The sequence below is a fragment of the Thunnus maccoyii genome, chromosome 11, assembly GCF_910596095.1.
Source record: "Thunnus maccoyii chromosome 11, fThuMac1.1, whole genome shotgun sequence".
NCBI lineage: Eukaryota > Metazoa > Chordata > Actinopteri > Scombriformes > Scombridae > Thunnus > Thunnus maccoyii.
Window position 1 is genome coordinate 8,074,509 of NC_056543.1, and position 27,965 is coordinate 8,102,473.

A 27,965-nucleotide genomic window follows, 5' to 3' on the forward strand; every position below is an offset into this window, starting at 1 on the left:
CCAATATGTTGGAGGTCATTGTGCTCATAATGAAAAAATTATGTAAATAATTCAATTCCAACATTTTTTAATACACACAACGTGCTCTCCATAGTTCTAACGCAAACTATTTCTTCAGTAGAAAGGACTTCTAATGAAAACTGCTTGCAGTAGGTTCTCGATATTTTCCGGAGGAGCTCTACTTTAGTTTCTGGAAAGACGGGTTGCTGTTAATTTTTTTAATTTGTTTTTTTTCCAGTGCTTTGAGCCCTGTATGAAGTGGAGGCAGATATCTCAGAGACAGCTTTCTCAAAACCTGGGCAAATAACACTAAAGCCATTTGTACAGTTAGGTTAAATAAAATAATATTTTGTAGTTTGGATAAAGCCACCCTTTATTGTGGCTCTGACCCCATCACCTAATCTTGATTTTATATTGAATCCATTGCCTGTGCTATGTAAATAAGGGTTGAGCAGCTGAACCACTCCCTACACTGATATCCTCCACTACATTATACCTGCACACAGGTTTATTAGATTACAAGTCTGTGACCTACAGTCACAATGGCCTTAACAACAGCAAGCATAACTACATGTTTCTTTGGGTATTATGGGTCAAACATGAGTGACTGGGATAACACTATGAATGCCACAAAGAACATCAACTACTGTGCATGGTCCTCTAACAGCTAGTCCTCCAATTTAGTATTTTTTTCATCTGACCTGGGATGATATTCACAATGTGAAACGTGACATTTACTTGTCTCCTTTTACCTGGAGGATATCAAACAAAGATCACAAACAAACGTTGAAAGTTATAAAATTTTTATTGATGTATATAATACTAACATTTGAAAGGAAATTCCTGCATGTTCACAAGACGTTAGAAACAAGTGTCAGGAGGAATGCATTTGAGTTAACACACAAGTGGCAGGGAATCTTCTGCTGTGAAGGAAATGTCTTTGGTTTAAGTGGTTTACTAAATGAACAGGATATAAAGTAAGACCCTTATATGAACAAACATGATAGTAAACACAATATCACTATCCGGACAATGCTGTATTAGGTATCTGATTTTTAAAAGGTTTCTAACATAATATGATGATGATGATGATGATGATGATGATGACGATGATGATTCAGATTAGACAGTCTGATTTCAAAACAAATAAAAACAGACTTTTACACACATACACAAATCTACATTAACATTAGCAGAAAGAAATATCACCAAAGTAAAACAATTGCAAGAATAAGAAGCAGAAAATACATCTGAGCCAATCACATTTTAACCTCTACAGTACACAGAATGTACATAATCCTAGTGTTCGATCCTTTTCCAGTAATGTGATTTATACAAAGAAGAAGAAAATAATCCTCTGCGTGACTAAGCATATTCAATATAAACAGGTAGCAAGTTGTTTAAAAATCATTTATGTCTAACTTTATTTCTCCCTACAATGTCAGCTGAGGAAACTTACATGTTAAATTTTGTAAAACATGAAGGACTTGAAAGGATTGATCCTGCAGTGCCAGCTATTTATATGTACACCCCCTAAAGCGTCATATAGATCCCATTGTCTAATGCATTTCAGAATCTCACATTTCTGTCAAGCAGCATATATGCATAATGCAATCGCAAATTTATTATCCTATCCAACAGCTTTCCCACACTTCCCAACACCCACACTTGTCCCCCTTCCACTACGAGCTCATGCCCAGGAGCCTCTACAGGGGCAGAACACCTGTGGTTCCAGACAACCTCTTTCCTCTCATTGCACTGTCTCAACAAGGAGGCCAAGAGCATGAAAAATAGGCTGAGCAGGAGTCATTCGTCAAACCAAGGAATGCTGTCCTCTGCCTTGATCCACTCCTGTGACCTCTCTTGTATGTTGGATCCCTGGCACCTGGTATCACTTGCTAAAATTATTTTTAGAGAGTCGTGGCATTAGACATCTGTAACTAAGGTTGGTAAATCGCTAACAATGTGCAATAAGAGGAAGGTCACTTTATAGAAACTCCCGGGCATGACTTCCAAACATGAAGTTGACTGATTCATACATTTGCACTCTCTTTCAAATTTAAACTTTCTCTGTTTCTATGTAGCTGGTATCAAACACTGACTACGCCCCATACAGTGATAACTGCAAGGAATTCCTTGGAAGAGAAAAAAATCTTAAGGCATGTTTTATTATCACTTTTATCTACAAAACCATAGGAATCCATCCCTTCTGGAGTGCAATTACTCATACCAGCTTGTGCAAGATAAAGGCACTGTAGGAGTACGTGCGTGCATGTATCTCAGAGGAGGGGCTGTAGTGATAGTGCCCTGGAAAATGTATAAGATAAATGTTTATGTCAGAAACATATGTAACCGAGTAAACATTTCACCATGCAAATTATGGATGCCTGAAAGAAAACAGGAATTATATGTATAACACCCAACTATTATGTAATCACTCAAAAAAAAAAATTCACAGATACATTTACTGTATAAAGTACACACACTAAAGGCAGTTATCATAAAGTTACTATTTTAGGTTGTAGACGCTCTAAATACCAAGAGAGTAGTGTGCCTCACATAGAAAAAATAATTCCTGTACATAAACATACAAAGCTGCCCTGCAATAAGACAAAGGGCTATAAAAGGGAAATTTAGTGTATCAGTGTCAAAACCTGTAGGGACCTTCATGTCGCAAACATTTTCTTCTCTATTTAGAGGACCTTCTATCCTGCAATGATGTCCTTTATTTAGGAGTTCAAATGCTGACTAGATTTCTCAATAAATGTTTTTCTTATATCTTTTTAAGAGTAGCAAACAAGTGTGGTCTACAAGGACATTTTGACTATTTCAATATCTACTTTTCAGCAAATGGAAGCTTAACTGTTACTCAACTGGAAATCACAAATTACTATAATATTTTGATGTACCACATGCAACTTATATGGTATTCCAGGTAAGACATCAATAATAAGGTCTGAAATTATGAATTGGATCTCACTGACAGGAGTAACATACAATTTCACAACTGCAGGTAAAGGACAGGAGGCGAGACAGAGCCACTCGGACAAAGTATAAACTTAAGTATAGTTACCTGTTAGTTAACATCAGGGCTCATTCAGCACAGGTCCAAAGAATTTAGTAAACAACCTCTAGTTCACTACAAAACACCCCAGGGCCGTTTTAGTGAAAAGCCAGAAACTCCCATTCCAACCCTTGCACAACCTGGCAACACACTACCTCAACAGGCTGTGGGCAGTACCACTGTTGCCAAAGATTTACTATTTTTCACAAAAACACAAAGAACAAAGAGGCTATTTGTCAGTGAGGAAGAGAGGTCCAGAGGCAGACAAACACAGCAAGATGGAGATAGTTGGCCCAGCGCCCTGGAGATGTGCTGCTATTGAAGTGGTGGGCACCACTTGATGGGAGTGAGTTGTGGTACACTGGTGCAATGTTGCTTGCTTTGGACAAGCTGCCTGGATGGTTTTAGGAAGCACTCGAACTGGATGCTTCAATCAGAACTCTTTCTGATATGCGCTGTGGGGTGTTGATAACATAGTTACTTATGTAGTAATCAAGGTTTTTAGACTGTGCTAGTGATAAACAAAGGTAGGTTTTGCAGGAATGGTCCGAGGATGAACTACCATTGAAGGGAGAGTTTCAATGCAGAGTATGTTTCTAGTGTATCTGAGTGTGTGTGTTTGTGGCAAGAACACAAGACTGTTTACGATGGAGGGATATTTTATGCCTGCTGGGTGTTCAGTAAATGTAGAAATGTGAGGAGGAAAACAAAGAATGGGAAACTAGAACTGATGGTCAATAATCAAATCAATCAAATCATATTAAGACACTTGCTCCACAGCAATTGTTGCTGTGGGAATCTTGGCATCTGCTGCTGTTTCAGCAGGGCTTTTCTGTTGCTCTTCTTCCTCTTCTTCATCATCCTCGCCAATATCATCATCATGCTCTGGGACTGCCAAGCCAGCAGAGCGATGACCATTTATCTCACACTCAATGCTTGGTGGTTCTCCATTGATTGCCAGCTGTGCCTTCATGCTGTCTGGGGTGGAGGGGCTCAGCATCTCCCGAATCTCCTCCACAACGCCTTCCTGGGTATGCACCTCTGCCAATGGAATCTCTCCATCTAAGCTTCCCAGAGGAGGAATCTCCACATGGGCTTCTTCACCAGGTGAGCCCATGTCTTGTGTTGGGGCCTCCCCATCTCTGACCTTCTTGACATTGAAGGTCATGGGAGACACCTTGAACGAGGAGCTTTTGGCAGTTGGGCTCTTCGGATGGTTAGGAGTGAGGCTCTTCTTGATTTTGTCCCGCTTCTCTGGTGGCACAATCTTGGTGGTGATCTGGGTCATCTTCTTCTCAATGCTCTGGCGTGAGAAGGCCTTCTTGAGGCTATCAACCTTCTTCAGGCTAGAGCGCTTGAACCTGTCAGCCCTTCTCTCAAAGTTATGCGAAGTACCCATTGCAGCCTCGCCTTCTAGCATATCATCCTCCTCTGCGTGTATTGCAAGATCATCATCGTCATCAGAGGACAGGCTAATGGTCTGAAGACCCTCAGGCACACGGATGCCATCAACAGACCCAGAAACAGATGGAGTAGGATGGGTTGACGCTGCATCACACTGGCTTGGTTGTGGGGTCTTGAGGGAGTCTTTGACAAACACAGTGGAGGGGATCTCATTGTCTTCCTATTGGGAAAAAAGGACAGAAACAGAAAGGTTAAGAAGATGAGGATCATTTGTATCTATCTGTTATGAATAAACATAATTGCTTACACCAGGATATAGTTTGACAGACATATGGAATTCCTACACAACACTGATGTATCTATCTTCCTGTAGATTGTAGTAAAAGTCTGAAAGATAACTTGGCAACCTTTAGTGATCTACTGAACGAGAATGCATTTATTTAACTGATGCATTTCAACACACAACCTTTATGATATCTTAATTTGAATTGGTCATGGTCAGAATTAGACTTCAAGCAATCAGTGTGTAAAACAAAGGCACATCTTTCTTGTCCAAAGAAAGAAATTATGTGGTAGGTAGATTGAAAATTCTATAGAAAATCCAGAGTCCATCAGAGGTACTTATTAACAAGCATAGGTAATCATCAAAATGGTCTATCTTGGAGATGTGCACCAATCCTGTGGTAGCCACACCTATGGGAGTGACTAAGACTATTTATTCAGTGACACACACTTGAGTCAGTTTGATACCTCTTTATGATGAAGAGACAGTTCAGGGCTTGAAACATTGTACTTTTTCTAAATGTAATAAAGAGAAACATTTTCTTTAAAAGGGAGCATTCTACAGTGTTGACTGGGAAGCAAAAATCAGGGTTAGACTTTAGGAAACTTTACAAGTTCCAATGACTTCTAGGGAATTCTTGACCATGATGATCAAAGTCAAGATATTTCAGGTGTACTCCCCTCCACATTCCCCATAAAACATGGTAACATCTGGCCATGTTTTGGCCATTGCAAATGACCATCTGTGTTTATGTCTTAATACACTGACATTTTTTGTTGGTCTGCCTACTAAGGACTGAGGAAACCAGTCTCTGCATGCCTCCCTGGTTTTCTCCCCGAGACATCTGAGGAATTCCACCTGTTTCTCAGCAGGAGTCACACACTTATCTCCATTTTCCCTCTTTTTAAAAAGATCATTCTCTGTCTCTAACCCCACATCCATGAATGCTTTGATGACCATGAACAGAGTGAGATGGAGAGCAATAATTTCTGGAGTTTCAATTTGCTTTCAAATTTCTCTTTCAAACCGTGTTTTCTACGTCTGAGTTTCTTCTTGTTCCCTTTGACTTGCTGCCTATCCATCTGTGCACAATCACACACATGCAGGCACACACATACAATGTTCCACTCCACTAGGGATTTATGGGCTAGGGTTGCCACCCCCCGATTGCCCCCATCCTTTCACACCCAGGGGTGAGTGAGGAGTGAAGGCTTCAGTGGTTGACATACTCCACTACACATTTGAAATGCTCATAAACAAACCCTTTCAATGGCATCAGCTTATAGTTTCACTAGTGGGTATTTGGCTTTGAGGTGATTTACTGTAGCACAGTCTACAGCACATTTTTATGCTTTAAAGTGCATGTACAAGACATGCTTATATATGGGCAGTTAAAAATACCTTCATTTGCCCAAAACAGGAACAGTTGATTGAACTGATTCAAGGCCCTCACACACCCTACAGTACTGAATATTTTTGATAAACCATTTTCTGATTGGGCTACTATTCCAGTCCTTAACAGCATGGTATAATAAAAGTACTGTTTGTAGTTTTAGTTGGTGTTTACCTCTGAATATATGCACTTTTTGCTAAAATTTGTAATTTAAACTGTATACAGTTCATACATTTTTGTTTTTAGTGACATGTTTTGACAACTATTGTCAGATTTGATACAGATATCCATGGTGCCCATAGGATAATGCCCTGACTTTTTAGTGCCACCGGCAGTTCAAATTTTTAGTTTATCCCAAGCTTTGACTTGTGACCAAATACCTGCAAAACTAATGACATTCCCATCAGCCTTAACATGCTAAAATAAGATGACAAATGTGGCAAATGTTATACATGTTATAAATGTTAACATTGTCATTGTGAGCATGTTTGAATGCTGACGTTAGCATTTAGCTCAAAGTAATACTGTGATTAAGTACAGTCTCACAGGGCCACTAGCACACTCCTTATGTGTGTCTTTTTCTCTGTTCCAGTAATATGCTAGGAAGGTTTTTAAGGAAATAAGTTGGGTTTTGCATGACTGACAGCTGACTCAGTGTCTCACAGTCAGGTGTTGTGATTACTACTGTCTCAACCCACCACAGCTCCAACCAAACTTTCTCATCTTTGCCCAAATTTGGATTTTCTGATTCTGGTAACTGAAATATATGTAATTGAGCAAATATGTCAAACACAGGCGTGTCCCTTGCCGTGACCTATGGGTGACTTAATATCAACACAAACTGACCAATGATTTGTTGTTATTAAACCAAATATTGCATACTGTAAATCTAGGTGAAAAGTAGCAGAAACATATATTGTTTTAAACTAGACACCTTACAATGAATAGACACATTGTAAAATATGTGTCACGGTCAGTACACATTGCTTGCTGCATAAAAGAATGTTTAAGTATGACTGCATTTCAAAGAATGCATGGCAGGTCTTAAGACATTATAGGAGTGCTTACAATGACAGGATGCTATAAGTTGTTGAAGCAATGCACAATGCATCTTTCCTGGGGTATCATTAACACATACTTAAGGACCGGGCCAACCAGATGGTCTAGAAGAGTTTTGGCTGCTGCCAATTCTTCACTCAACAGCAATATTGTGCTTTCTGCTGGAAGGGACAGTAGTATTACACCAGACAATACCTGACTATCTCAGTGTCATCCCAGTGTCAAGCCAATTTTGACATGCATTTATGAAGTGGTTTATATGTGTGAAATGAGATGATACAGTACCTGTATCATGTGACGATAGATATTGAAGATAATTTTTTTTTAAAAAGGGCTATGAGACTGAAATTGTGATATTTTCTATGCTGATATGAGCTGTATTTCACTCACATGATCGCTTCTAGAACTTTTGCATTATCTCTGCATGTTTCATCCGAGCCTGATCCACTGCAGCTCAGAGCACTACCCTTAGACACCAAAACACTTTCATAGTACACAGACAGCTCTTGAAAAGTGGGAAGCCATGCTAAAAACCCTCCTGCTTTTCATCTTGCAGACACCTGATACCTCTCGCCTTGATCTCAAACATGCAGGCATGATTCACAGTTCAGGTGTGTGCCAAGCATGTGTGGTATCTCCCATTTAATGGTAATAAATCTGCAAGTGTGTTGTTAAAGGCACAACATCAACCTTAAAAACAGGGTCATGTTTTCTGGATGAAGAGGAAGAGCAACTATAAAAGGTTTCATAACTTCAGAATATACAGTACAATATATAATAGAGTGAGATTACTTTATATAAATTACCTATACTGGCCCTTCTCTGTTGTCAGTTATAGATAAGTCTGCTGACTTGCCTGATAACACTGGCAAAACATAAAGGGATTGTACTGTATGTGAACAGAAGTCTTTTTTCTTTACCACCAATAACCACTACGGGTATATCATCATCCCTAAAAGCTAGGAGCTTTTGATGCACTGCGGGTATGTAACTTGAAATCCAAAAAAGACAAAATAGCTGGGGAACAGCTCTTCGTCTCCTTTGGTTTAACTGCAATCCCTCCTTTTTGGTTTGCTTCTCTGTAGCTCCCGCCTGTCATATCTGAAGAAGCAGTATCTGAATGCCCCATTTTGCTCTTGGCCTGACACTGGACCACACCCATAGTGACTGTGTGGATCTGAGCGTGTTTGTGCAGAATAAAAATCAGAGAGTCAGGGAACTATGTGGATGACAGCTATTGTATTAAAAGAAATTACACGTTATGGAGAAACACCAGACACCTCGATTATGGAAGGAGGATATTACTACAGATTCAATGCGTATCTCTCTTTTCTGAGAGGACATTTCGAGTCAAGTAGAGTCAAATAGTCAGCATGAAGTGTCGGATAAGTACCCACCTAAACCTGACCGGTCATGATTAGAAAAATCAGAGCTAATATATCCTTTCTAAACCCTTCGTGGAGAACTCCCTTACAATACACACTAATCTTTCCTGATTGTTTGATGCTGCTAAGGTTAGTAAAGATTCAATCTTGACACCTCTGCTCCAGTCTGGGCCTGCCATAGTCTTTGTGATTTGGTTCAAACATGTTTGATATAATCACTGTGGGCCCTGCAGTGTGTGGGAGGCAGTGACTGGAAATAAAACACCCTTGAATGAGAGCTGAGCCTTTCCTGCTACGTACTGTACACGATCTGCTGCTATAACACAGTTTAAAGACAGTTTAACAGCGATAAAATACAACAGACGCTTCACTTATCAATTATAATTTATAACACACACACTCTCAAACAATAGTAGGAATCATGCACTGACTGGTCATCACCAGTTTGCTCTAGAAAATGAACAATTAGCCGCAACCTCATCCAGCCCCCCCCCCCATCATCTTTTATTTGATTTTACTGGTGAACATGCAAGTTATGTGTGGGGGGTCCCAAACAGGAAAACAGTGTGAAAACAATGTGTCCCCAGTTTAACCCTTCCAAAATCTTGGCAAGCGAGCTACAACAAACAAATTTTTCCTAAATTACCATTTGACCCAGGGCTGTGCTGTGTGTGCATGTGTGTGTGCATGTGTGTGTGTGTGTGTGTGTGTGTGTGTGTGTGGACCTCACATTCTGGCACTTTTCTCTTGGGAACTCCAGTAATGAATGTGCTCTCTAAGCAAGCACTCATTAGCTACTCATAATGTGATACAGTACCAGTCAAAAAGCTTGGACACACTTTCATCAGCCATTGTTTAAAAAAAATCATTTCAGAGAGCTAGATGAAAGAAAAATCAGAATAAAGTTGGAGGTGAACAAAATAACAAAGATAATTTAGTGTGACGGCGAGTTTACTGTACATTAAAGGGCATACACGGTTATGTAATGCAGATCAAGACTTTGTTTAACATTTGCATAGTAGAATCGCCGTATACACTAATAAGTAAGTCATGAGCAACAGTTTATGTAAGTCAGTTCTCTTGAGTCTCCAGCTCTATTCAAACAGAGAGATCTGGGCGGGGCAGGACTGAGTCGCGACTCATTGAAAGAGCTCACATGGGCTCTGGTTACATTGTGAGTGTGTGTGTCTGTTTACACCTTATGTGTAATGATACTTTATACTGTTTCTTTTGCATCTGTTCTGTATTCTCTACATGTGTGTGTGTGTGTACACAGACATCTTCACACATTTGCAGTGATATACAGTGTTATACTTTAGGCTGGGCGATATGGATGAAATCAATACATTATGTATGTATATCTTTTTTTCTATAGCACTACATGTATGCAAAAGCACATAAAATAATCAATGTCAGTTTATGAAGAGAACTGTATTCCACTCTTAACAACAAAATAACTTGTTTTGCTACTTTTAAAGTGCAATTTGCTTGCGAGATTTTAAATTTGATAGCAGTATTCTGTGTTAACTATAACAGGATATGATCATAACTCACTGAAAGTTGCTAAATTTTTTTTTAATCACTTATATTAACTTTTATACTGTATCTTGTATTCTTTACATTGCAGATTTGCACGTAGTCGGATATACAGAATGTGTTTATATGCGTTTTGTTAGCAATTTGAACAGGTGTGTTTTCCTGGCCCTTCAGGTTTTCTTAATCCTAACAGGCGAGGTCGGTACAGGTGTGTTGGCACAGTGAGTCAGGTGCCTCCGGGGGACTGCGCCGATGAGAGGGTACACAATCCCCACACACACACACACACACACACACACACACACACACACACACACATACATACATACATACATACACAAAAATGTATGTGCGCACACAATTGCTATTGTCAGCCCCCTGCAATTATCTCTTTACAAAATGAGAAAGACAGGAAGAAGAGAGAACAGCGAGAAGAGAGACGTTACAGACGAACTGAACGCAGCTTCAGGTGCTTTTCTCGATTAATATCGGACTATTTTCTGAAGCGTATTTCAAATTTCAAACAAAGAGCTAAAGATAAAAGCTCTGGTTCTGAACATTTCCCATTGTTCTCTTAATTTGCCTATCCTCTTCATCTGTAACACAACCTACCTTCATTCAAGATGTCCAAACACAAAACACTATCCGTTACTACATCCCCCCGCATCCCTTTCTCACAAACTCACACGCAGCTTTGTCCGCTCAGTGAAAACTCAAACAATCACAGCACAGTGTACACCTGAAACCCACATGATTGTGCAAATTTGCCTTCATCTTCATATGTTTTGATCACATCCCCTCACATTACAGTGCAGCGAGTTGTTTTCGAGGTCACCCCCACCCAGCTTGTTGCGTAACATCACCCCCCCCCCCCCCCCCCTCCCCCTACTCCATCCCCACCCCGATGTCCATGAAGAGCCATCTGTGGACAGAGGAAGGAAAGAGGAAAGGAAGGAAAGGAAATGGAATTCTGCTATTTATCATGGGACTGGGTGACCACAAAACATGATAAACTCTAAATGCACTGTACACAGTGAAACGTACTCGCGTAACAGTCTAACGTACATACAAATATTCTAAACATACACAACTTTCACCTGTTAAGATCATAACCCAACACCAATCTAACAACCACACATTGCGACAATTCCAACTATCATAAATACCCTGTCAACAACTTATGTTAATTCTGAATCATACCTCTTGTCTTAATACCCATAAATCTCTGCATGACAGTTCGGGCATTCTTTCCTAACCTAACCGCACCCCTCCCATATCTGCCTCACCAAAAGAAAACACAGTATGTTTACTGGTCTTGCAAGCTTGTGCAATCACAATAACCAGTTCAGGTGCAAAGCCATGCTGACGTGCTGGTGGAATGAAGATCATGGCGATCTACAGAGGCCACCATTATTCCTGTTGACATAAATGATGATGATGATGTTGGACGTCTGGACGGAGCCCGTTGACACAACCCCTAATTTACAGGAGGATAGCAGTGGCTTTCCAGTCCTCATAATTATTATTTTATTTGGTATAATAACCTCAAACATCAGTATGACATTGCAAAACCTGCACTTTCACCGCTTGTCTTGCAACATCTCTCTGCATGTATGATGAATGAGGTAAATAAAAGGTTTTCAGCGGTGTCACCGTAACGCATTCATGTACATTTACAGTTTTTGTTGCTCCAGTTTCGACCGTGGACATGTTAATCTCCTTCAGCTCTTTTCTTTAAATCTCCAAAGACCCTTCTTTAGAAATTGCTTCAGTAACAATCCCAAACCGTGCATATCAGAACCATTGTTTGATAAGAGCGGTGCACTGCAGAGATAGCATGAGCATTGATAAGGCTCCACCAACAAATTGTCAAAAATGTTTACCCCGAACGGAGGTCAAACTTGCAAGAGTCTCCACTGAGAAGAAGGGAAGTCATCATGTTATCTCAAGACATGTTGTATTTACTTTGTTTTATTGAAGAGTACAGAAATAAGAGCAGTGAGAACCAAAATGGCTATTGTTTTCCCTTTTCCTGCAGTGGATGTTATGGTTTTGGCGAGGAGATTGGATGGACACTGAGGTTTGAAAAGCCAAGAAGGAGCAAAGCATGCAGATCATAAAACTCTGTGTATATCCGTGACTAAAACTATGTAAGCCATGAATATGCATTCTTTGTATCAGATTTATAAAGCTGTGGTTGGTTTTTTTTTAACCTCAGTCATAGTGGAACTAGAGGTACACGTGCACAAGCCTTATTTCTACTCCCACAATTAGCTATAAACGGATGTAGAAACTCTCAATCACATATTTGCATATCAATACGCTGCCTGCTTCACCGGTCTGTAGATGTGTCACAAAGAGGAAAGAAGTGGCGCAATTTCACCGACCGCGTTGCATCTGTGAGGTTTTCCAACGTTTCCAGAGCAGCTGTCAGTACGCACGACCTATACTGTGTCTATTTATAGCGCCCGTATCATTAATTCATCACAAGCACCTGTAAACCATCATCGGCAGTGATGATCTCAATCATCATTACTGAACATCAGAAATGTGACCAGTGAATAGTTTGTAGCGCTCATATCGAAACAGACTTTGAAAGAAAGAGAATGTTAACGGGAAAATAAAGTTATGCCTGCTATTTAAATTGAAAGAATGATAATACTCACTGATCAAATGTAGTAAATCAATATGAATTTCATGAACGCGCCTTTGATTGGCATTTTACAGATCTCTGTATAGACCACATTAAAAATGAAATAAAATCAGTGCAGTTGGTTAACAACCTAAACAAACAATATTTCATTATTTATATTCCGTCTCTCACTTTATTTACTTTACTTTTATTTACTTTAATTTTATTACACACACATCATACATCTGGCCCTCTGAAGTCTAATGACAGAAAGAGTCAAGTGAGGATAGTTGGGCTTCTGTGGCAGGAAAATCAGCAACAAAACTCAAAGCATTTTTTAACCATTTAGAAAACTTCATCTCCTCCATAACTCATCAGCTTTATCTAACATGTTATACTATGTGAGTGTGAAAGAGAATGTAGAGAGCTGAGTAGAAAAAGAGCAAGTGAGAGTGAAAAGAAGGATGTGAGTTCAAGTGTGCAAAAAGAGATTAAAGTCATAACTCTATTAATACCTGCTGCATTATGAAAAACATGCTAAATATGTGCTCTTGGTAGGTCGTTCCGAGGCCCGATCCCGATGTTCACACTCACAGACTCACGGACTTTGAGGAACGTTCCCGCTAAGTCCACGAGGGGCTTAGGGCTGTCCCGCTGTCAAATCGTCGAGTGCATGAGGGCTCTCTCGCAGACAATTTGAGCCCTTTATGCACACTTTCTGCAAGTCTGCATCGCTGCAGACTTTGCCTGAGGGGATTACCCACAGTTCATAGGGTTGTGATGTTAAATCAGCGATAAATATGGGGTTACCACGTACCAGGGGAAGCCCCCCCTCAAAAAAAAAAACAGTAAACAAATTGGCACGTGGGTGTTCAGCCTGGCATAGTGGGTGCGCTGGTGTGCCTGAATTTACAAAGAAACACTAAACAAAGATTTGAGATACATAAAAACACATGAAATCTGAGGAATGTGAGCACAGGTTTTATTACACACCTAGTCTATTCATCAACCATTTCTTTTCATTTTTGCTAAATGATGCTGTTACCTCTCATCCATTATGTAAGGCAAGAGCCTGGAAGACGTTCAAATCAGGCAGTCGGTCCCGTACCTGACTGTCCTGCACATGATTATTTTATAGGTTGGATATTACTTATCTGTTTTATACTTTGTTTAACGTATAATGTGCTTAATGGGTGAGTCATTTTACTATTTTTGTCTTTTTCTGTTTTTGTTTAAGTGAGCCCACCAAGACAAATTCCAATCAATCATGTTGCTAAGGCAACAAAGTATTAAATCTTGAATCTTAAGTGCCTTGGCCTTGAAGAAAGTAAAAAAACATAAAATAAAAAGTTCCAAACCCACAACTGTACATAACATGTTTTGCTGTCGTCAAGGTAACGTGATATGTCGCAAAGTGTTGTCCCATTCCTATTTATACCATTTCAAGCCCTCGCAGCCACTTGCACTCAAGCACTTACCAGGTGACGTCAGTTAAATCAGGGTTCAGGGCTTAAGGGGGGCACTGGGATTGGGCCCAAAGACAAAGACATTCATTGCTCAGTCTCTTCATTTCATCACTATGTTTTAATTTAATTAAAGCTGTTAATACGAGAATTTTACATCAGGAATATGTGTTTAAAGTTGGCCAACTCACAACCTCAGAGACTGTAACAGTTGAGGAGACTCGTTAAACCTGAATGTGACAACAGGCAGAAGAGCAAGCACTTAAGGTAGGCTTATACTTCCCCATCCACATGTGTCTTCGCCATAGACTACAGTCTGCAAACTCAAGTATAATCTCTTATCCAAACTCACTCTTATTATCACATTATTGTCATTAGTTGACAATCCGTTGTGTATTTTTCCTTCTCCATATTGTTAATTCTTTCTGTATTTGACTCTCTTCTCCCATATTTACTTTCTGTTTTCTGAAAGCCCAGAGGATTATCTGAGGAATGAACCCCGAAGGGAAAATAAGAATGACAACAAAGTGAGGAGTTACGCTGTAAACAGACCTCATTGTTCATTTAGAAAGCCCGCCTTAAAGGCTGCATAGCCAAGTTAGACTATCAACGGTGAGACCAGTTTTACATCCAAAAGCACTCTTAAAGAAATGCTTGAAATGTCATTCACAACTCGTAGTTTGTGGATAACACATTGTTAGAAAGTTGTGAAATGGTGCTCATTGGTGGGACTGAACAATTTGTGGAATTATGACATTTCTGACCATTATTTAAGTTGTTATATTCTCTATTAAAACTCCATGCTTGGATGTGGTCTAATAAGGTTTATAACAAACATAAAAGGCCTTTTTTCCACAGACGCTTCCACCTGTCATGGCAGGAAAAGCACAGGTATAATTAATTCTGTTAATGATGTCTCAGCTCTATTATGTGTCCCAGTAAGCCACCAGTCTGCACAATACCAAGCCTTGGAACAGGCTGAATGCGGTTGTAATTGACGTTATTACCTGGTTACACCTGTCAATTTGTTTTTACTATGACAACATGTCAAAATGTCAATAATGTCCATAAAAATGTCTGTTACAAACTCATTTCATCCCAGTTTAACTAGCTGTCAGTCAATTACACGCCGCGGCTAACGAGCTCACAAATGCTAGAGAGTTTATATCTCTTGAAAGACTCGCCAACAAAAAGACACACTTCACTGTCTGTCCTTTCACACATTAAAATGATTGACTGGTGTTTGTATCTCAACAGAAAAAAACATCTTTGCCTGAGCATAAATAGCCGATATCAGCTGAGAGTTTGATTTTGTAGTTTAGCCGACTCACGGAGTTCACAGTAATTAGCAAACGGCTAACTGACTTAGCTGTCGACAGTCCACATGTTAGCATTAGCATTTTAAAACATTGTTAATACGGTAGATTCAGTTACAAGCTAATTAAATGCATTCTGTGTCATTTGAAAATTGTATTCGCTAGACTTAAGATATGATAAATAAGTGTGCTTGAGACTGAACGGGTTACAGAACAGGTCAGAGAATAAATGATGACATATAGGTAGCATGTGACTTTCCCTGAAGTGACTTTTCCCTGAAGCTCCCAACTCCACAGGGATCATTCAATACTTGTGTATAAGCTGTGATGTTAACTGTTAAAAATTCTCCATTTCCACTGTCCATTTATACTCTCCATCACCTGTGCCTTTCCTGCTGTGACAAGTCAATATGTCGTCTGTGAAAAAGTTCTATTGAATAAACCACTGAGTGTCTATTATAGGCTATAAGGAGTACAGAATCGGGCACAGCCTTAAAGTAACAGGATAGTTTCTGTAACTAAACAGAACTTCTGTAACTTGCCACTGTGAACAAAAACAGTAACTAAAAATGACCTGGACCCACTATCCATGCAAATGTAGAGCTAATTTTAACCGAAAATCAACAGAAGAAAATACGAATAAATGTGTATTTCCATCCACTACTGTTTTGCAAATATGAACAGTTGAGCCCATCAAAGTAAACAGTCAGTGATGCTGATTCTGATCCTGATAGAGCGACAGTCAAAGCTGGAGCGATGGAAAAACGTGATACAAATACTGGTGTAAATAATTAAATTAGTGATGGCTGAACTCTATTTGGCTGCTTTCAGGGTCCTTGTATTGTGCAAGCCGACTCTCTGTCAGGGGTTACTGGGACACTTAAAATAGAACGGAGCCGTCATTAATGTTATTAGTAACACCTATGGGTGCATTACATAGTGAACATTCAAATAAAACAGCGGGTATAGATGGTAAATACAGTGCTCTACATAGTAAATAGGGAGTCATTTCGCACACAGCCTATGTTAACTACCCCCTTACGTAAGTTAAAGCTTCAACACACTGTATAGGCCCAGCGTGTTTGAATACACTGCTTTGGGCTATGAGCTTGTGCAATATATCACCTGCTAGAGGGACACACACAACAAATCTCAGGTGTAGCCTACAGCCAGCCGCCTGCTCCAACCTGTGGAAATGGATATGATTTTATAATAGAAGATTCTACTCTGAACGCACGCAATATGCACTTTAATTATACTCCAATATCTAATTACTCCTGTTTGGGATGACGCTAGCTGAATATGTGTAACAAGTTTGCTGTCTCTCTCTGTCGTTGTTGCTTTCAAATGTTTGGTTTAAATGGTTTCTATTGCGCTTCAGCTTTATTTAACTCTGAGCTTCGAGTCATTAAACTAAAGGTAAGAGTTTGGGGCGAGGCCGGGAACAGAACTACCAGTTTGTCCATCATGAGTATTCAGGGTTTGGAAAAAATAGACTTTACTTCCTGCTGTTGAAAGCTAAGATTGAGTCACAACCTTTGGCCAAGTGTCAATAGACGAAAGGACTATGATTACTGGTCGCAAAAGTAAACAAAATGACAATGACTGAAGTTAAGCCAATCACTCAAAATCTTTGTATGCATCTTCTGTGCTGGATGGCGAGTCAGAATGCGGTGAGAGTCTAAAAATAAATGCACGATCTTACGAGAAACGAAATTATAAATTATTTTTCACTCATTCCTCATTCCTACAGCTCACCTTCCATCCAACAAAAAAGGCATCGCTGTGTTTAGTTTGGCAGAGGAGCGTGTTTCTTTTTGCTTTGCAATGTGATATGAATGTTCTTTGATAGTCTGTGAGAGCTCTGACTGTTGTCACTCCCCGCCACTTTACGATTAGGGATCCCAGATACACAGACAACCTCCAAACCTTCTCTTCCCAATCCCACGGAGAGAGCCACACAACAACTCCCCTCTCTCTGCTCGGTATCTCGCCAAAACTGTGACACAGGGCCCCCCCCCCCGCGTGTGCAGAGCGAGCGAAACAAATGAAACTCTCACGGCGCTCAAATTCAATTTGCCGTCGTGCTTGACTTGTTTGTTGTGATGCAAGTCCACTGTGAAATAAACGGAGACGGGGAGATAAAGATCTACTCAGAAATAAATGACTTCTGTCGCAGGAAATTTAATTCCTAATACACCGTGTTTCAAGCATGCCACAGTGATGCAAATATAAGATTGCGGGTCTCGAGGGTGACTGTTGATATATTTAAACACTCAGGTAATCAGCCTTTGAAATTAATCTGTACAACAAATAATAGAAAATATCTGCAATCCAACACGAAACATTTTACCTTTCCAAACAGTAATTACCAAAACAGCTTCTAGACCGTACACAGTGGACTCTCAGATGGCTGGGAATTGTGTGTGTGTGTGTGTGCAGCAGAAAAGGCCTAGAGAGAGGAGGGCCGTGTAGAGACAGGAAAAGCACTGGTGCACAAAAACAAACAAACAAGGCCTAAGCAGGGGTAATTAAGTCCTCATTAGTCCTTGTTATGCGCAGGAACGCAACGGAGCAGCAGATAGCCCCTGTCATTTCAGACCGGCCGCGGCCAAAGGCTGCAGCTGGTAGACCCCTGCTCCATACAACAGTGGGCGTTTACCCAGAGGCCCTCTGTGTTTCCACCTCAGCTGGCACGTACAGGGTGGTGAGTGTTCTGGATCAATTTTGTCGAGTTGGGGAAGGGAGGGCCCCTCGGCCAAACGCTACAGCGCCGGTATAGGGGAGTTTTTGCTCTTTGGCGTGCAGCAAATGCGCGTTATCAAAGAGTAGCGTGAGGTGTGCGGCGTGTGCTTTTGTGAGGTCTAAGGGAACCAGGACAGGTGGCTTAGCCAAAAGACAACAAAAATGGTCACATGCAAGCTGTTTGTATAAAAAAAGATGAAGGAACTGATAGAGAGAGAGCGATGTGAGGAGGAAAAAGATAGTATAGTAGGAAATCAGAGCACAGCACCAGATGGAGAAAAATCAAGAAAAAGACACAATACTGAGCTAAGGTGAGGAATAAACAGAAAAGACTCAACACAAGCACATAGAGGAGAAAGAACAAGGGCTGCACTTAGTTCTTTTATTCCCCTCCAGTCCCCCCCCCCCTCCACCCCAAGTTTCCCAAGTCTCATTTACCAGCTCTGTAACTGCATACACCTGACCCAACACATCAGCATAGCAATCAATGGGAAACTTGCACGCATACACATGCACACACGCCCTTGGGGTCATACCTGGCCTTGCTACGCCCACCTACAAATGCTCTGCTTAGTTTGACACAAAAAAAAAAAGTCAACTCAGCACAAGTCAGACTAGCACTTAAATCTATACACTCATGGTAGAGATGTAGTTATTATAGAGACAGTACGCCTATGTGATCTAGTAATATATCAAGTGCTAAACACAGGTGAAACTCATTCACATGCTCTGTAGGAGAGAAAAATATGTGTAGATGTTTGCAGCCAGGAAAAAAGACAGTAAAAAGTAGAAAAAAATCCTCAGGACACGTGGAATTTGACAACGCACTGAAAGCAAGTAGCACTGTCCACTCTCACTATCTCTAAAAAAGCAGAAGGGCACTCCCTTCTAAGCACATAAAAAACTGACCAGGGATTAGTCAGATCGATCCGTGGTCCCTGCCTCACCCACACACCCACACACGCACACACACACACACACAGAGCCACTTGCAAGGTAAGGTCTTGGCACCTGTTGCATTTGAACAACAGAGCCTCAGTACCTGGGAAACCAGATAACAACGGCGGTTAAGAGCTCTCAGTGGTTCTGGCTGTGTCAACACTGCCCTACCGCTTTTTCTCTCTGCCTGGGCACACACACTTGTACGCACATGCTCAGATGCACCACTCCCCCCCACCTCCCTCCCCCCACACACACACACATAATGCAGGAAAAACTTGGAACTTATTCATGCACACAGCATACTCGGAGATAATGCTTAGATCATGTTTTTTGGTTGAGTGGAACCGCATCTGTCAGACTGGAAACGCTTTCATCTTGCGTGGCGAATACTTGATAAAATAAAATCAGCTTTGATCTTCAAATCGAGACCCCAGGTTGATGTTGAGGTCTATTTTTTTTCTATGTAAATGAAAGAAACTATTTTTATGTCTTGAGATAAGTCAGAGATAAGGTTGTGTACGGATATTCCTCATACTTTCCATTCGCAATTTCCTGGGGGGGAAACTGGAAAGTTTATCACCTTTTTTTTTCAGTGCCAGTGTAGAGTTTTAGCCTCACAGGTGTGATATGACAGTTGAAATGGTAAATCCTTTTAAAAAGTCATCTGTCTGTCTGAATTATGACTGTGGGGTGTAAACAGATCTAGTCAGTCAGCAGCCTCTGAGCTCTCCTCTATTATCCTCTACAGCTCCATTCCCAGACACACCCTTCTTCTCTCACACACACACACATATGCACAGAGGGAATAGACCCATACACATTTAACATGGATTAATTCATCTTCAAGTAACCAGATCACATCCAACGTATTTATACAGCTCTACATTTTGAGTAGAGGTGTGTTTTTAACAACTGCTCCCCACATTATTTGTGAGCTGGGCTCTACAGGTTGCTGAAGTCCTGTCCAACAAGTTTTCTCAAGTGTTCAAAATTAAATAAAGTGCTGTTCACCTGCAGTGTGTCACGTGTCAGTGCCAACCAGGCTTACAAGAAATGTGCACACATGATCCAAGCACACCCACCTCAACAGTCAAATGTGAATGCAAATATGACTTCCTCACACTCCTACGCATCTAAAGCAAGCCCCTCTGATGGTGTTAATAAATGATATGTCTAAAAACCTCAATATTCCTGCATTATTAAGGAACATTTATTTTTGGTTATAATATGAAAGCATCCTTTAAATATTTATGTTTCCTCCTCTGCCCCATACACCATGTTCCCTCACCTGGAAGATGAGCACTTTAAAGTGGTTCCTCTTGAGCAGGTGGTTGTGGTTTGCCTCCAGCTTCTTCACCTGGACCGCCTGTTTGTCCATGCGTTCCTTCACGTCTTTCAGGTGCCCGCTGACTTTCCGGGAGCGCTCGAGCAGCTTGCTGACGCAGTTGGAGGTGCTGATGTGGGTCTTGGACAGACGGGTCACGTCCCCTTGCACGACCCGCACGGCGCCCTCAAGGTCGGCCTGCCTCTGCTCCATCCGCTGCTGGTTGTCCTGCACCGCCTCCAGCATGTTGACCAGCTTGTCCAGCAGAGCCACCACGGTGATGGCGCTCACCTGGCCGCGGTCGATCGGGCTTCCCGGCGCGGCTGCGGACGGGCTGGTGGGGCTTTTTAAACCCAGCCTGGAGAGGGTGCCGGTCGGGGTCGGGGACGACGGGGCGGACGATGGGCTGAAGCTCGGGATGAGGATCTCCGGGTTTTCGGGCGGCTGCTGCGGGGTGGTGTGAGGGCTGCCTGAGACGCTGCTGGGCTCGGCGTGGGACGCGTCACCTTCCATGGTTTCACACAGGTGGTCAAATGTCCCGCTTCGGAAGAGTAATTAACTTAACTCACACAAAAAAAAGTTTGGCAGTGGCTCTGTGATGCTGCTGCCAGTCGCTCCTGCAGAGAACTGAAGTTTGGGTGTTTTACTTTCTTGAAGTTGGCTGTGCATCCACGCCCATTTCAGCCTCTCTCTTTACGCGCACCCCCTCACACACACACACGCTGTGAACTTTCAAAACACCTCCCCTGCAAGCCAAAGGGAGGGGCTTGGTTGCTATAGAAACAGGCCTAGCCCTGTCGACAGAATAGAGGTAGAGTTTCTCTGTGTTTGTGCGTGTGCGTGCGTGCGTGTGTGTGCGTGTATGTGTATGTGTGTGTGTGTGTGTGTGTGTGTCTTTGTGACTGCCAGCCATTCCACTGTGTGCATGCCTGGCTGCATTTGCAAAATATGTGTGAAGGCTACTTTTGTTTACTGCACTCGCTTCTGTGTTATTGCATTGTGTCAAATTGTACTGGATTGCATTGTAATCGAATAATGTAATGTGTGTGTGTATGTGTGTGTGTGTGTGTGTGTCTGTGTTCTTGTGTGTGTGTCCGACAAAACAATACAGCAAAGATAACCCGAATCAGTAGGCCTGTAGTTCTTTTGTGTGTGTATGTATGTCTCGGGAGCTGATTTTTTCCAGACACACTATAGTCAGATATAAATCATGGATCTTGTTTTCTTCATGCCAAAGTCTGGTGTTTCACCGTGCCTATATGTTAGTGTAGTACAACTGGGTGTGCGTGACATATGTTTGCCCCCTTTCCTCTCCCCTCTTGTTTTTGAGCTCTGTGTCATGGCATGGGGCACACTCACATGGAAATGTGGAAATCCCTGTTTCAACAATGAGCTCATCTGTGCCCTGGCATGGTGCCCTGGCCTCTCTCTCTCTCTCTCTTTCAATCTTTCTCTTTGTCACTATCACTGTAAATCTTCTATTCACAGTAACCCAATCGCTCTCTCAATCCAACATGTTTGAAAATGAAACACGTAATGCGTTAAACATTACATGGTATTCAACGGCAATGTGTCAGCGTGTTGCACGTATATAACCTTTAAACAAGAGTGCCTTGATGTTTGTACACTTTCATAAAGGGAGGGAGACGGAGACATGTGCCTTTATCTGTGTGATCGATTCCCTTGCAGAAGATGCACTGACAAGAATCTTATTTTTATCACTGCAAGACTATGGAAAGCATTTAAGGTCACACCTTAGTCTATTGGATTCTGTGTGATATGGTAAGAATTGGTCAGGCACCATCTCCTCTAAGATCAATACAAAGCATTCACACCCCTAAAATCAGATTAGGCTTTGTGTAACTGAACTCTATTTGTATGCACACTCAAAAAAAGACACACCTTATTAACAAATTAATTAAAACGTGTGGGCAGAGTCCACAGTCTTTTGCAGATCCGAACAACATATATAAGGCCATCTATTTTTATATTGTGTTGTTATTTCACAGCGTTAGTTGAGCTGTAGTGATTATTATGTGTTTTGCTGTTGTCTGTGCAGTGAACATGAAGCTACCGTCAGCAGCCGGTTAGCTTAGTTTAGTACAAAGACTGTCAGCAGGGGGGAATAGTTAGCCTTCCCCCTCCTACCAGCGCCTCTAAAGATCGCTAATTACCGATAACACTGTACCGAAGCATGTTTATATCTTGTTTATTTAATCCCTGAAAAAAACTGAAGCGTAAAAGTGGTTTAATGGGGGGCTGATTTTCTGAATGGGCACAGTTGTTGTTGTTGCCAGACAACCAACAGAGACTCCAGGAAGCTTTTACACTGTTTTTTTTTGTATGGATTAAACAAACAATATATTAAATGCTAATGAGTTTTAGAGGTGCTGGTAGGAGGATTTTTTTAAACTTTTGGACTGAGCAGGCTAGCTGTTTCTTTCTATTTCCAGTCTCTGTGCTAAGCTACGCTAACTGGTTGCTGACAGTAGTTTCTTAGTTGACAGACAGATTAAAGCGGTATCGGTCTTCTCATCTATAACACTTGGCAAGAGAGCAAATAAGTGTATTTCCCAAAATGTCAAGCTATGCCTTCAAAAAGTACCTAATACAAATAACAATCTGGACCAGGAACAAAATTTTACCGCACTATGACCCAGACCGATTTTCAGCTGCCCACGGTTGCTGCAGTTAGTAAGGTTGTTGTCGAATGTAAGAGCTTGGGTTGAAAAAATAAAGTGGCTTGTTCAAAACGATCTGATAAAGGTTGACAATGGAACCTGTCTGTTTAACGATGACTGGACTTAGAAATATGTGTTCATTTTGCCTGAGGGCAGACGTATGTGCTGGATTTGCAATTAAACAGTGGCCACAGTGTAGAGTGGTTACGTAAAACGCCACCACAACACCAAACATGACAACAACACAAAACTATCCCCAAAAACCCCAGTTGAAGTCATCACATCAAGCCTCAAGGAGAATAATTGTACATTTCCAATGATCAATGATGAAAGAGCACTGTCTCTGCCTGGCCGTCACACCTTTTTATGCCCAAGTTTAAGGACTTGGTGACACAACACAGGTGAAACAAATATTATGTAATAGACCTTTATTGGACCTTTGATACAGTGGAAATTTGATATGTGGACATCAAAGACCTTTATAGATACGTGTAACAGCTCCGTCTTTTCACCAGTTTCACCATTTAGTCAGAAATGCCCTTCCCAGATTCTCCCATGTCAACATCCAAGACTAACACCTCTTCTTGAGATAAGTCTCTCACAAGCTTCAAAGCTGTCAGGTGGAGTGGAAGTGCTATAGACACACACTCGCCCCAACCAATTTCCTTCCTCTTCGGACTCAAAAACCTAGTGTCACTGACCCCTTCTCTATGTCACGGCTTCTCCTCGGAGACACTCTTCTGTCAACATAAAAAGTGTGACCTCTTGTCCCTAGCACTTGAACCTTGACTTTTCCCACTTTCACCCGTGGGATCGAGTGGAGGGGAATGACGCTCCCATCCTGTCATTCTTCCAACTGTCCCCCCCGCCCCCCTCCTTTCCTTTCCTTTCCTCTGCTCCCACTTTTCTCCATCCCTCCCTTTACCCCTTTTCTTCCTCTCTCTCTTTAACTTATCATCTGCTTTCCTGAATTCCTCCAGTGCTCCTGATGGTCTGGTACATGTTCCACATATCCCCAGTGTTGTGTCAAGGAATGTTGTCCTTCCTTTGCCTATTTTATGAAAACACTTCCTATTTATTTAAGGGTCCTATTTGCTGTTAACTTCCCTATGGTTACATATAACAGAGTATACTATCAAAACACTTATGTCATGCATTCAAACTGTTAGAGATTGAGTTAAAATGAGCCAATGGCTGGGCATCTTCACAAGTCAGCTTGAGGAAATGGATGTATTTGCCCTCTGGAGGCCAAGACATGCAAGTGCATGATCTTTGTAAAACAGAGCTATAGCCAAGAGGAAGATTTTTTTTTACTACATTTGGAATCATGTCATATTTTGCTTGAGGTGATTATAATCAACTCTTCAATTATCTTTTGTTTTCTTTTATTGAAAGTTACAGCCGCAACCTTTCTTTGTAGGAGAGATGTTTTCATACTCAAACCTTGAACTGGGTGAAGCTACTGCAACGGCAAGATCATTTCAACAAACATGCCGCTGCAAGTTGAATTGATCGAATGAGCTTTGTATTCTGGGAAACCTACCTAGAGTCACGTCAAATCCTTCTTCAGCCCCGGGAGGTGCGGCAACGCTGTAACCGTTGGCTCTTGGCAAACTACTCACGTGGATGACCCATTTTCCAAGAGTGGTTGAAGAACAAGTTTTCATCTTTGTATTTATTAGGATTATTTACCTCCACATAAAAGTAAGCAGTTTCCTTTTCTTTTCAAAACAACCCCACCGGATTGATTTACTTAACGCACCAATTTACATCATACCATCAAATAAGAAGAAGCAGAGAAGATGGTTTTACTTTAACATTTTGTTTTGGATAGGAAAAGCTTCTCACACACATAAACACTGAATCTCCTACAGATTACTTTATGTTGTTTCCCTCTATTTTTCTACCTCATGCACTACAGTTCCTACTGCTGTCTCCATCTTCCTCTGTGTAGTGTGTAAGGGTGTGTTTGATGTGGACACGAGAATGCAACTGAAACACCTTGAGGCAGAATTCATGGGGACTTTAATGATGGTTTCTCACACACACAAACAAGATGTTATACTCTACATTAGAGGAGGATGTACTCACATGGAAGCATATCCTCAGCAGGTTTACTTGCTTTTATACTGTTTTTATACTGGTGAGTCCAATATTAATGCTCCTTTCACTGAAACACTGATTTTGATCTCCTCAAACTCCCGAGGGAAATATGGGGCTCTTTATCTGTTAAATTCTCCAATCACCAGTTCGTTGCTAACTTTGTTTCCCATTTCATGTTGGGAAGATACCTGTGGTGAACAGTGGGTTAATCAGAGTTTTTTAGCTGAAAACTGCTGCCTGCTGTGTCTGCAAATAAAGTTGATGAGCTGAGATAGTGGGCTCAAAAAACAAAACATTGACTAAAAATCTCAGAACAGAGAGCAACTGCAGAGGTGGGCAATACTTCTGTGTAGGTTTGTCATTTCTTCCTGTGTTTTTTTTTTTCCAACTGAAATTAAATTGCTTTTTTTGTCTACTACAGCATACATACTGTATCTGCTGTTGTCCTGTGTTCTCCTTTGAGAGAAAAAAATCTGCTTCAAATTTAAATTCTTTGATTTCATAATGGTGTCCCCTAGTTTTGCATTAATTTGATGAAATGCTTTTCTCCGCCTACATAGATGGATATCTTATTTTGAGGCAGAGCAGATGGTCGCACTGAGCCTTATAGCATCCTGCTGCACAACACAAGAGCCAGAGACTCTGAACGACCCACATTAGCTTTCCTGCTAAAGTCTTAGGGGTGCAACGGATCACAAAACTCACGGTTCGGATCATATCACCGTTTTGAGTCATTGATTGGATCATTTTTCGGATCAGCAAAAAAAACTTTGCTGTAAAACACTTAAAGGAACTTATCTTAAATATGAGTCTGCAATATGAGTCATGATACCTTTGTCCTTTAAACATGGTAGTAAATGAAACAATAGTCAACATCATCAAAACTTCATGATAACTTAGAAACATGAACACACGTCTTGTCCTCACACGTCTTGTCCTGCACCTTAGCTTGTTGAACAAGCCTCCAAACAAACTTTCACTAGGGAAAAGTGCACCGCTAACATCAGTTAGCTAGATGGCTAACCAGCATGTAAACATACCTGAAAATGTCACTTTGGATCTATTAGATGCTGGTTTGGTCGTTGCTCTTCAAAATCCCTGTTAGTGACACGCTGTCTGTCCATGACTTGTAGCTACAGCAGTTTGTTTACTACTCTTCTTGTTGAATGAGCCACCAAATAAACACTCACCGGGGAAAAGTGCATCAGTTATCAGACTAGTTAGCTAATTAGCTGCTTAGGTGCAACACATTAAAAAACATGTAGACATACTTGAAAATGTGATTTTGGTCCCATTAGATGCTGGTTTGGTCATTGCTCTTCAAAATCACTGTCTGTCTACGACTTCTAGAGCAGTTTGTTTACTTTGTCGCCGTTCATACGCCATAATACTGGCACCCTCGCAGCATGCCACCTGCTGTCAATCAAACAAGCCTCTGTCAGCCGACTGAGCCAAAACGGAGCATTTCTGATATTTCCCCAAATACCTTTTTTTTCCTTCACTTTAATAGTAGAACTACTACCAATATATTTATAAAACATATCAACATCATTTTTGATTGCAAAGAGGGGTGATTAAATGTGATCTCAGTCAGACTTTTCTTTTATTTTTGTCATTATTGGACATTCAACAGGTAAGAGGCAGGGGAAGAGAACATGCAACTAAGGTCCCCTGGCTGGAACTGAACCAGTGATGTGATGTGATGTGATGTGATGTTATGCCATTAAATCATTGTCAGTATAAAATATTGATTAATTCAGCTTTAACATTCCTGGGATAAAATACAAAACTAAACAACATCTTTGAGAGTCATAAATTGCAAATGTTGCTTTTATATCACCACAGGATGCATGATGTAGCAAACAAGTGGGAAGCTGAGGCTGAGGGTGATTAGATACATCAGAAGCATGCTTCTAAACTAATTTGGATGAGGAGGGTGCAACATTTGCTGCTAGGGCCTTTTCCCAATGTTGATGATTTATCCAGAAAATATAATTTAAGGTGTACAGTGGCTTTGTTGTTTGAAACCACAAGAGAGTCTGATCTTCCTACTTACCTGCAGGTGGTATTTCATAATAATCATGCAACTGCTTCCTCATACTTTTCTTCAGTTTTGTTCATTCCTGGTTGTGTATATGCAAGAGACACAGCAAACAGGTTCCATGATCAGTGTTTAAATTGGACCCCTAATGCTTGTGATTACCAACAGCCGTCCCACACAGGTGGTCATACCTATGATAGTACGATGGATGCTTGACAGTATTTGATTTGTATAAGCAGCTCAGACTAGATGTCTGGCCGCACAGTGGGAAGGAAGGAAGCGATGGTACCCTTTTGTCGCTAAATCAAAGGCCCCCACAGAGGGGAAAATGGCATGCTGGGACCACAACAGATGGCGATGGATCTTTAAATGACCCTTTTTCACAGACCAGTGTGTGTTAGACACACGCTCACTTAAAGGTGGCCTTGTACATTAATAGAGGGAGTGTGTGTGTTTTCTGTGGTGTGCGATTTGATGCTATCAATCCCGAAGCTAATGGACCAATTTTTGAGGTGTAAAGCTCTACATGTGTACCTTCAGAATGTGAGGAAATGCCTGTTTATGTGTGAGTGTGCACTTGTTTGTTCCTGTGAG

General features: G+C 41.1%; 1 protein-coding gene across 1 annotated transcript; it reads right to left on the bottom strand.

The window, feature by feature from the left end:
* Nucleotides 1-786: 786 nt before the first annotated feature.
* On the bottom strand, nt 787-21,600 carry cavin2a (caveolae associated protein 2a). Its single transcript, XM_042427118.1, has 2 exons — nt 20,511-21,600; nt 787-4,688 (listed from the first exon to the last, which is right to left on the bottom strand). Exons 1-2 carry the CDS (start codon nt 21,057-21,059, stop codon nt 3,825-3,827), a joined length of 1,413 nt encoding a protein of 470 aa, XP_042283052.1. The 5' UTR covers nt 21,060-21,600; the 3' UTR covers nt 787-3,824.
* Nucleotides 21,601-27,965: the final 6,365 nt, after the last annotated feature.

What these genes read in the sequence shown, in the direction of transcription:
- cavin2a (XM_042427118.1), bottom strand. Translation starts at nt 21,059, where the DNA reads ATGGAAGGTGACGCGTCCCACGCCGAGCCCAGCAGCGTCTCAGGCAGC. An exon ending in TTAAAGTGCTCATCTTCCAG is followed by an intron (nt 4,689 to 20,510) that starts GTGAGGGAACAT and finishes TTTTCCCAATAG; the next exon opens with GAAGACAATGAGATCCCCTC.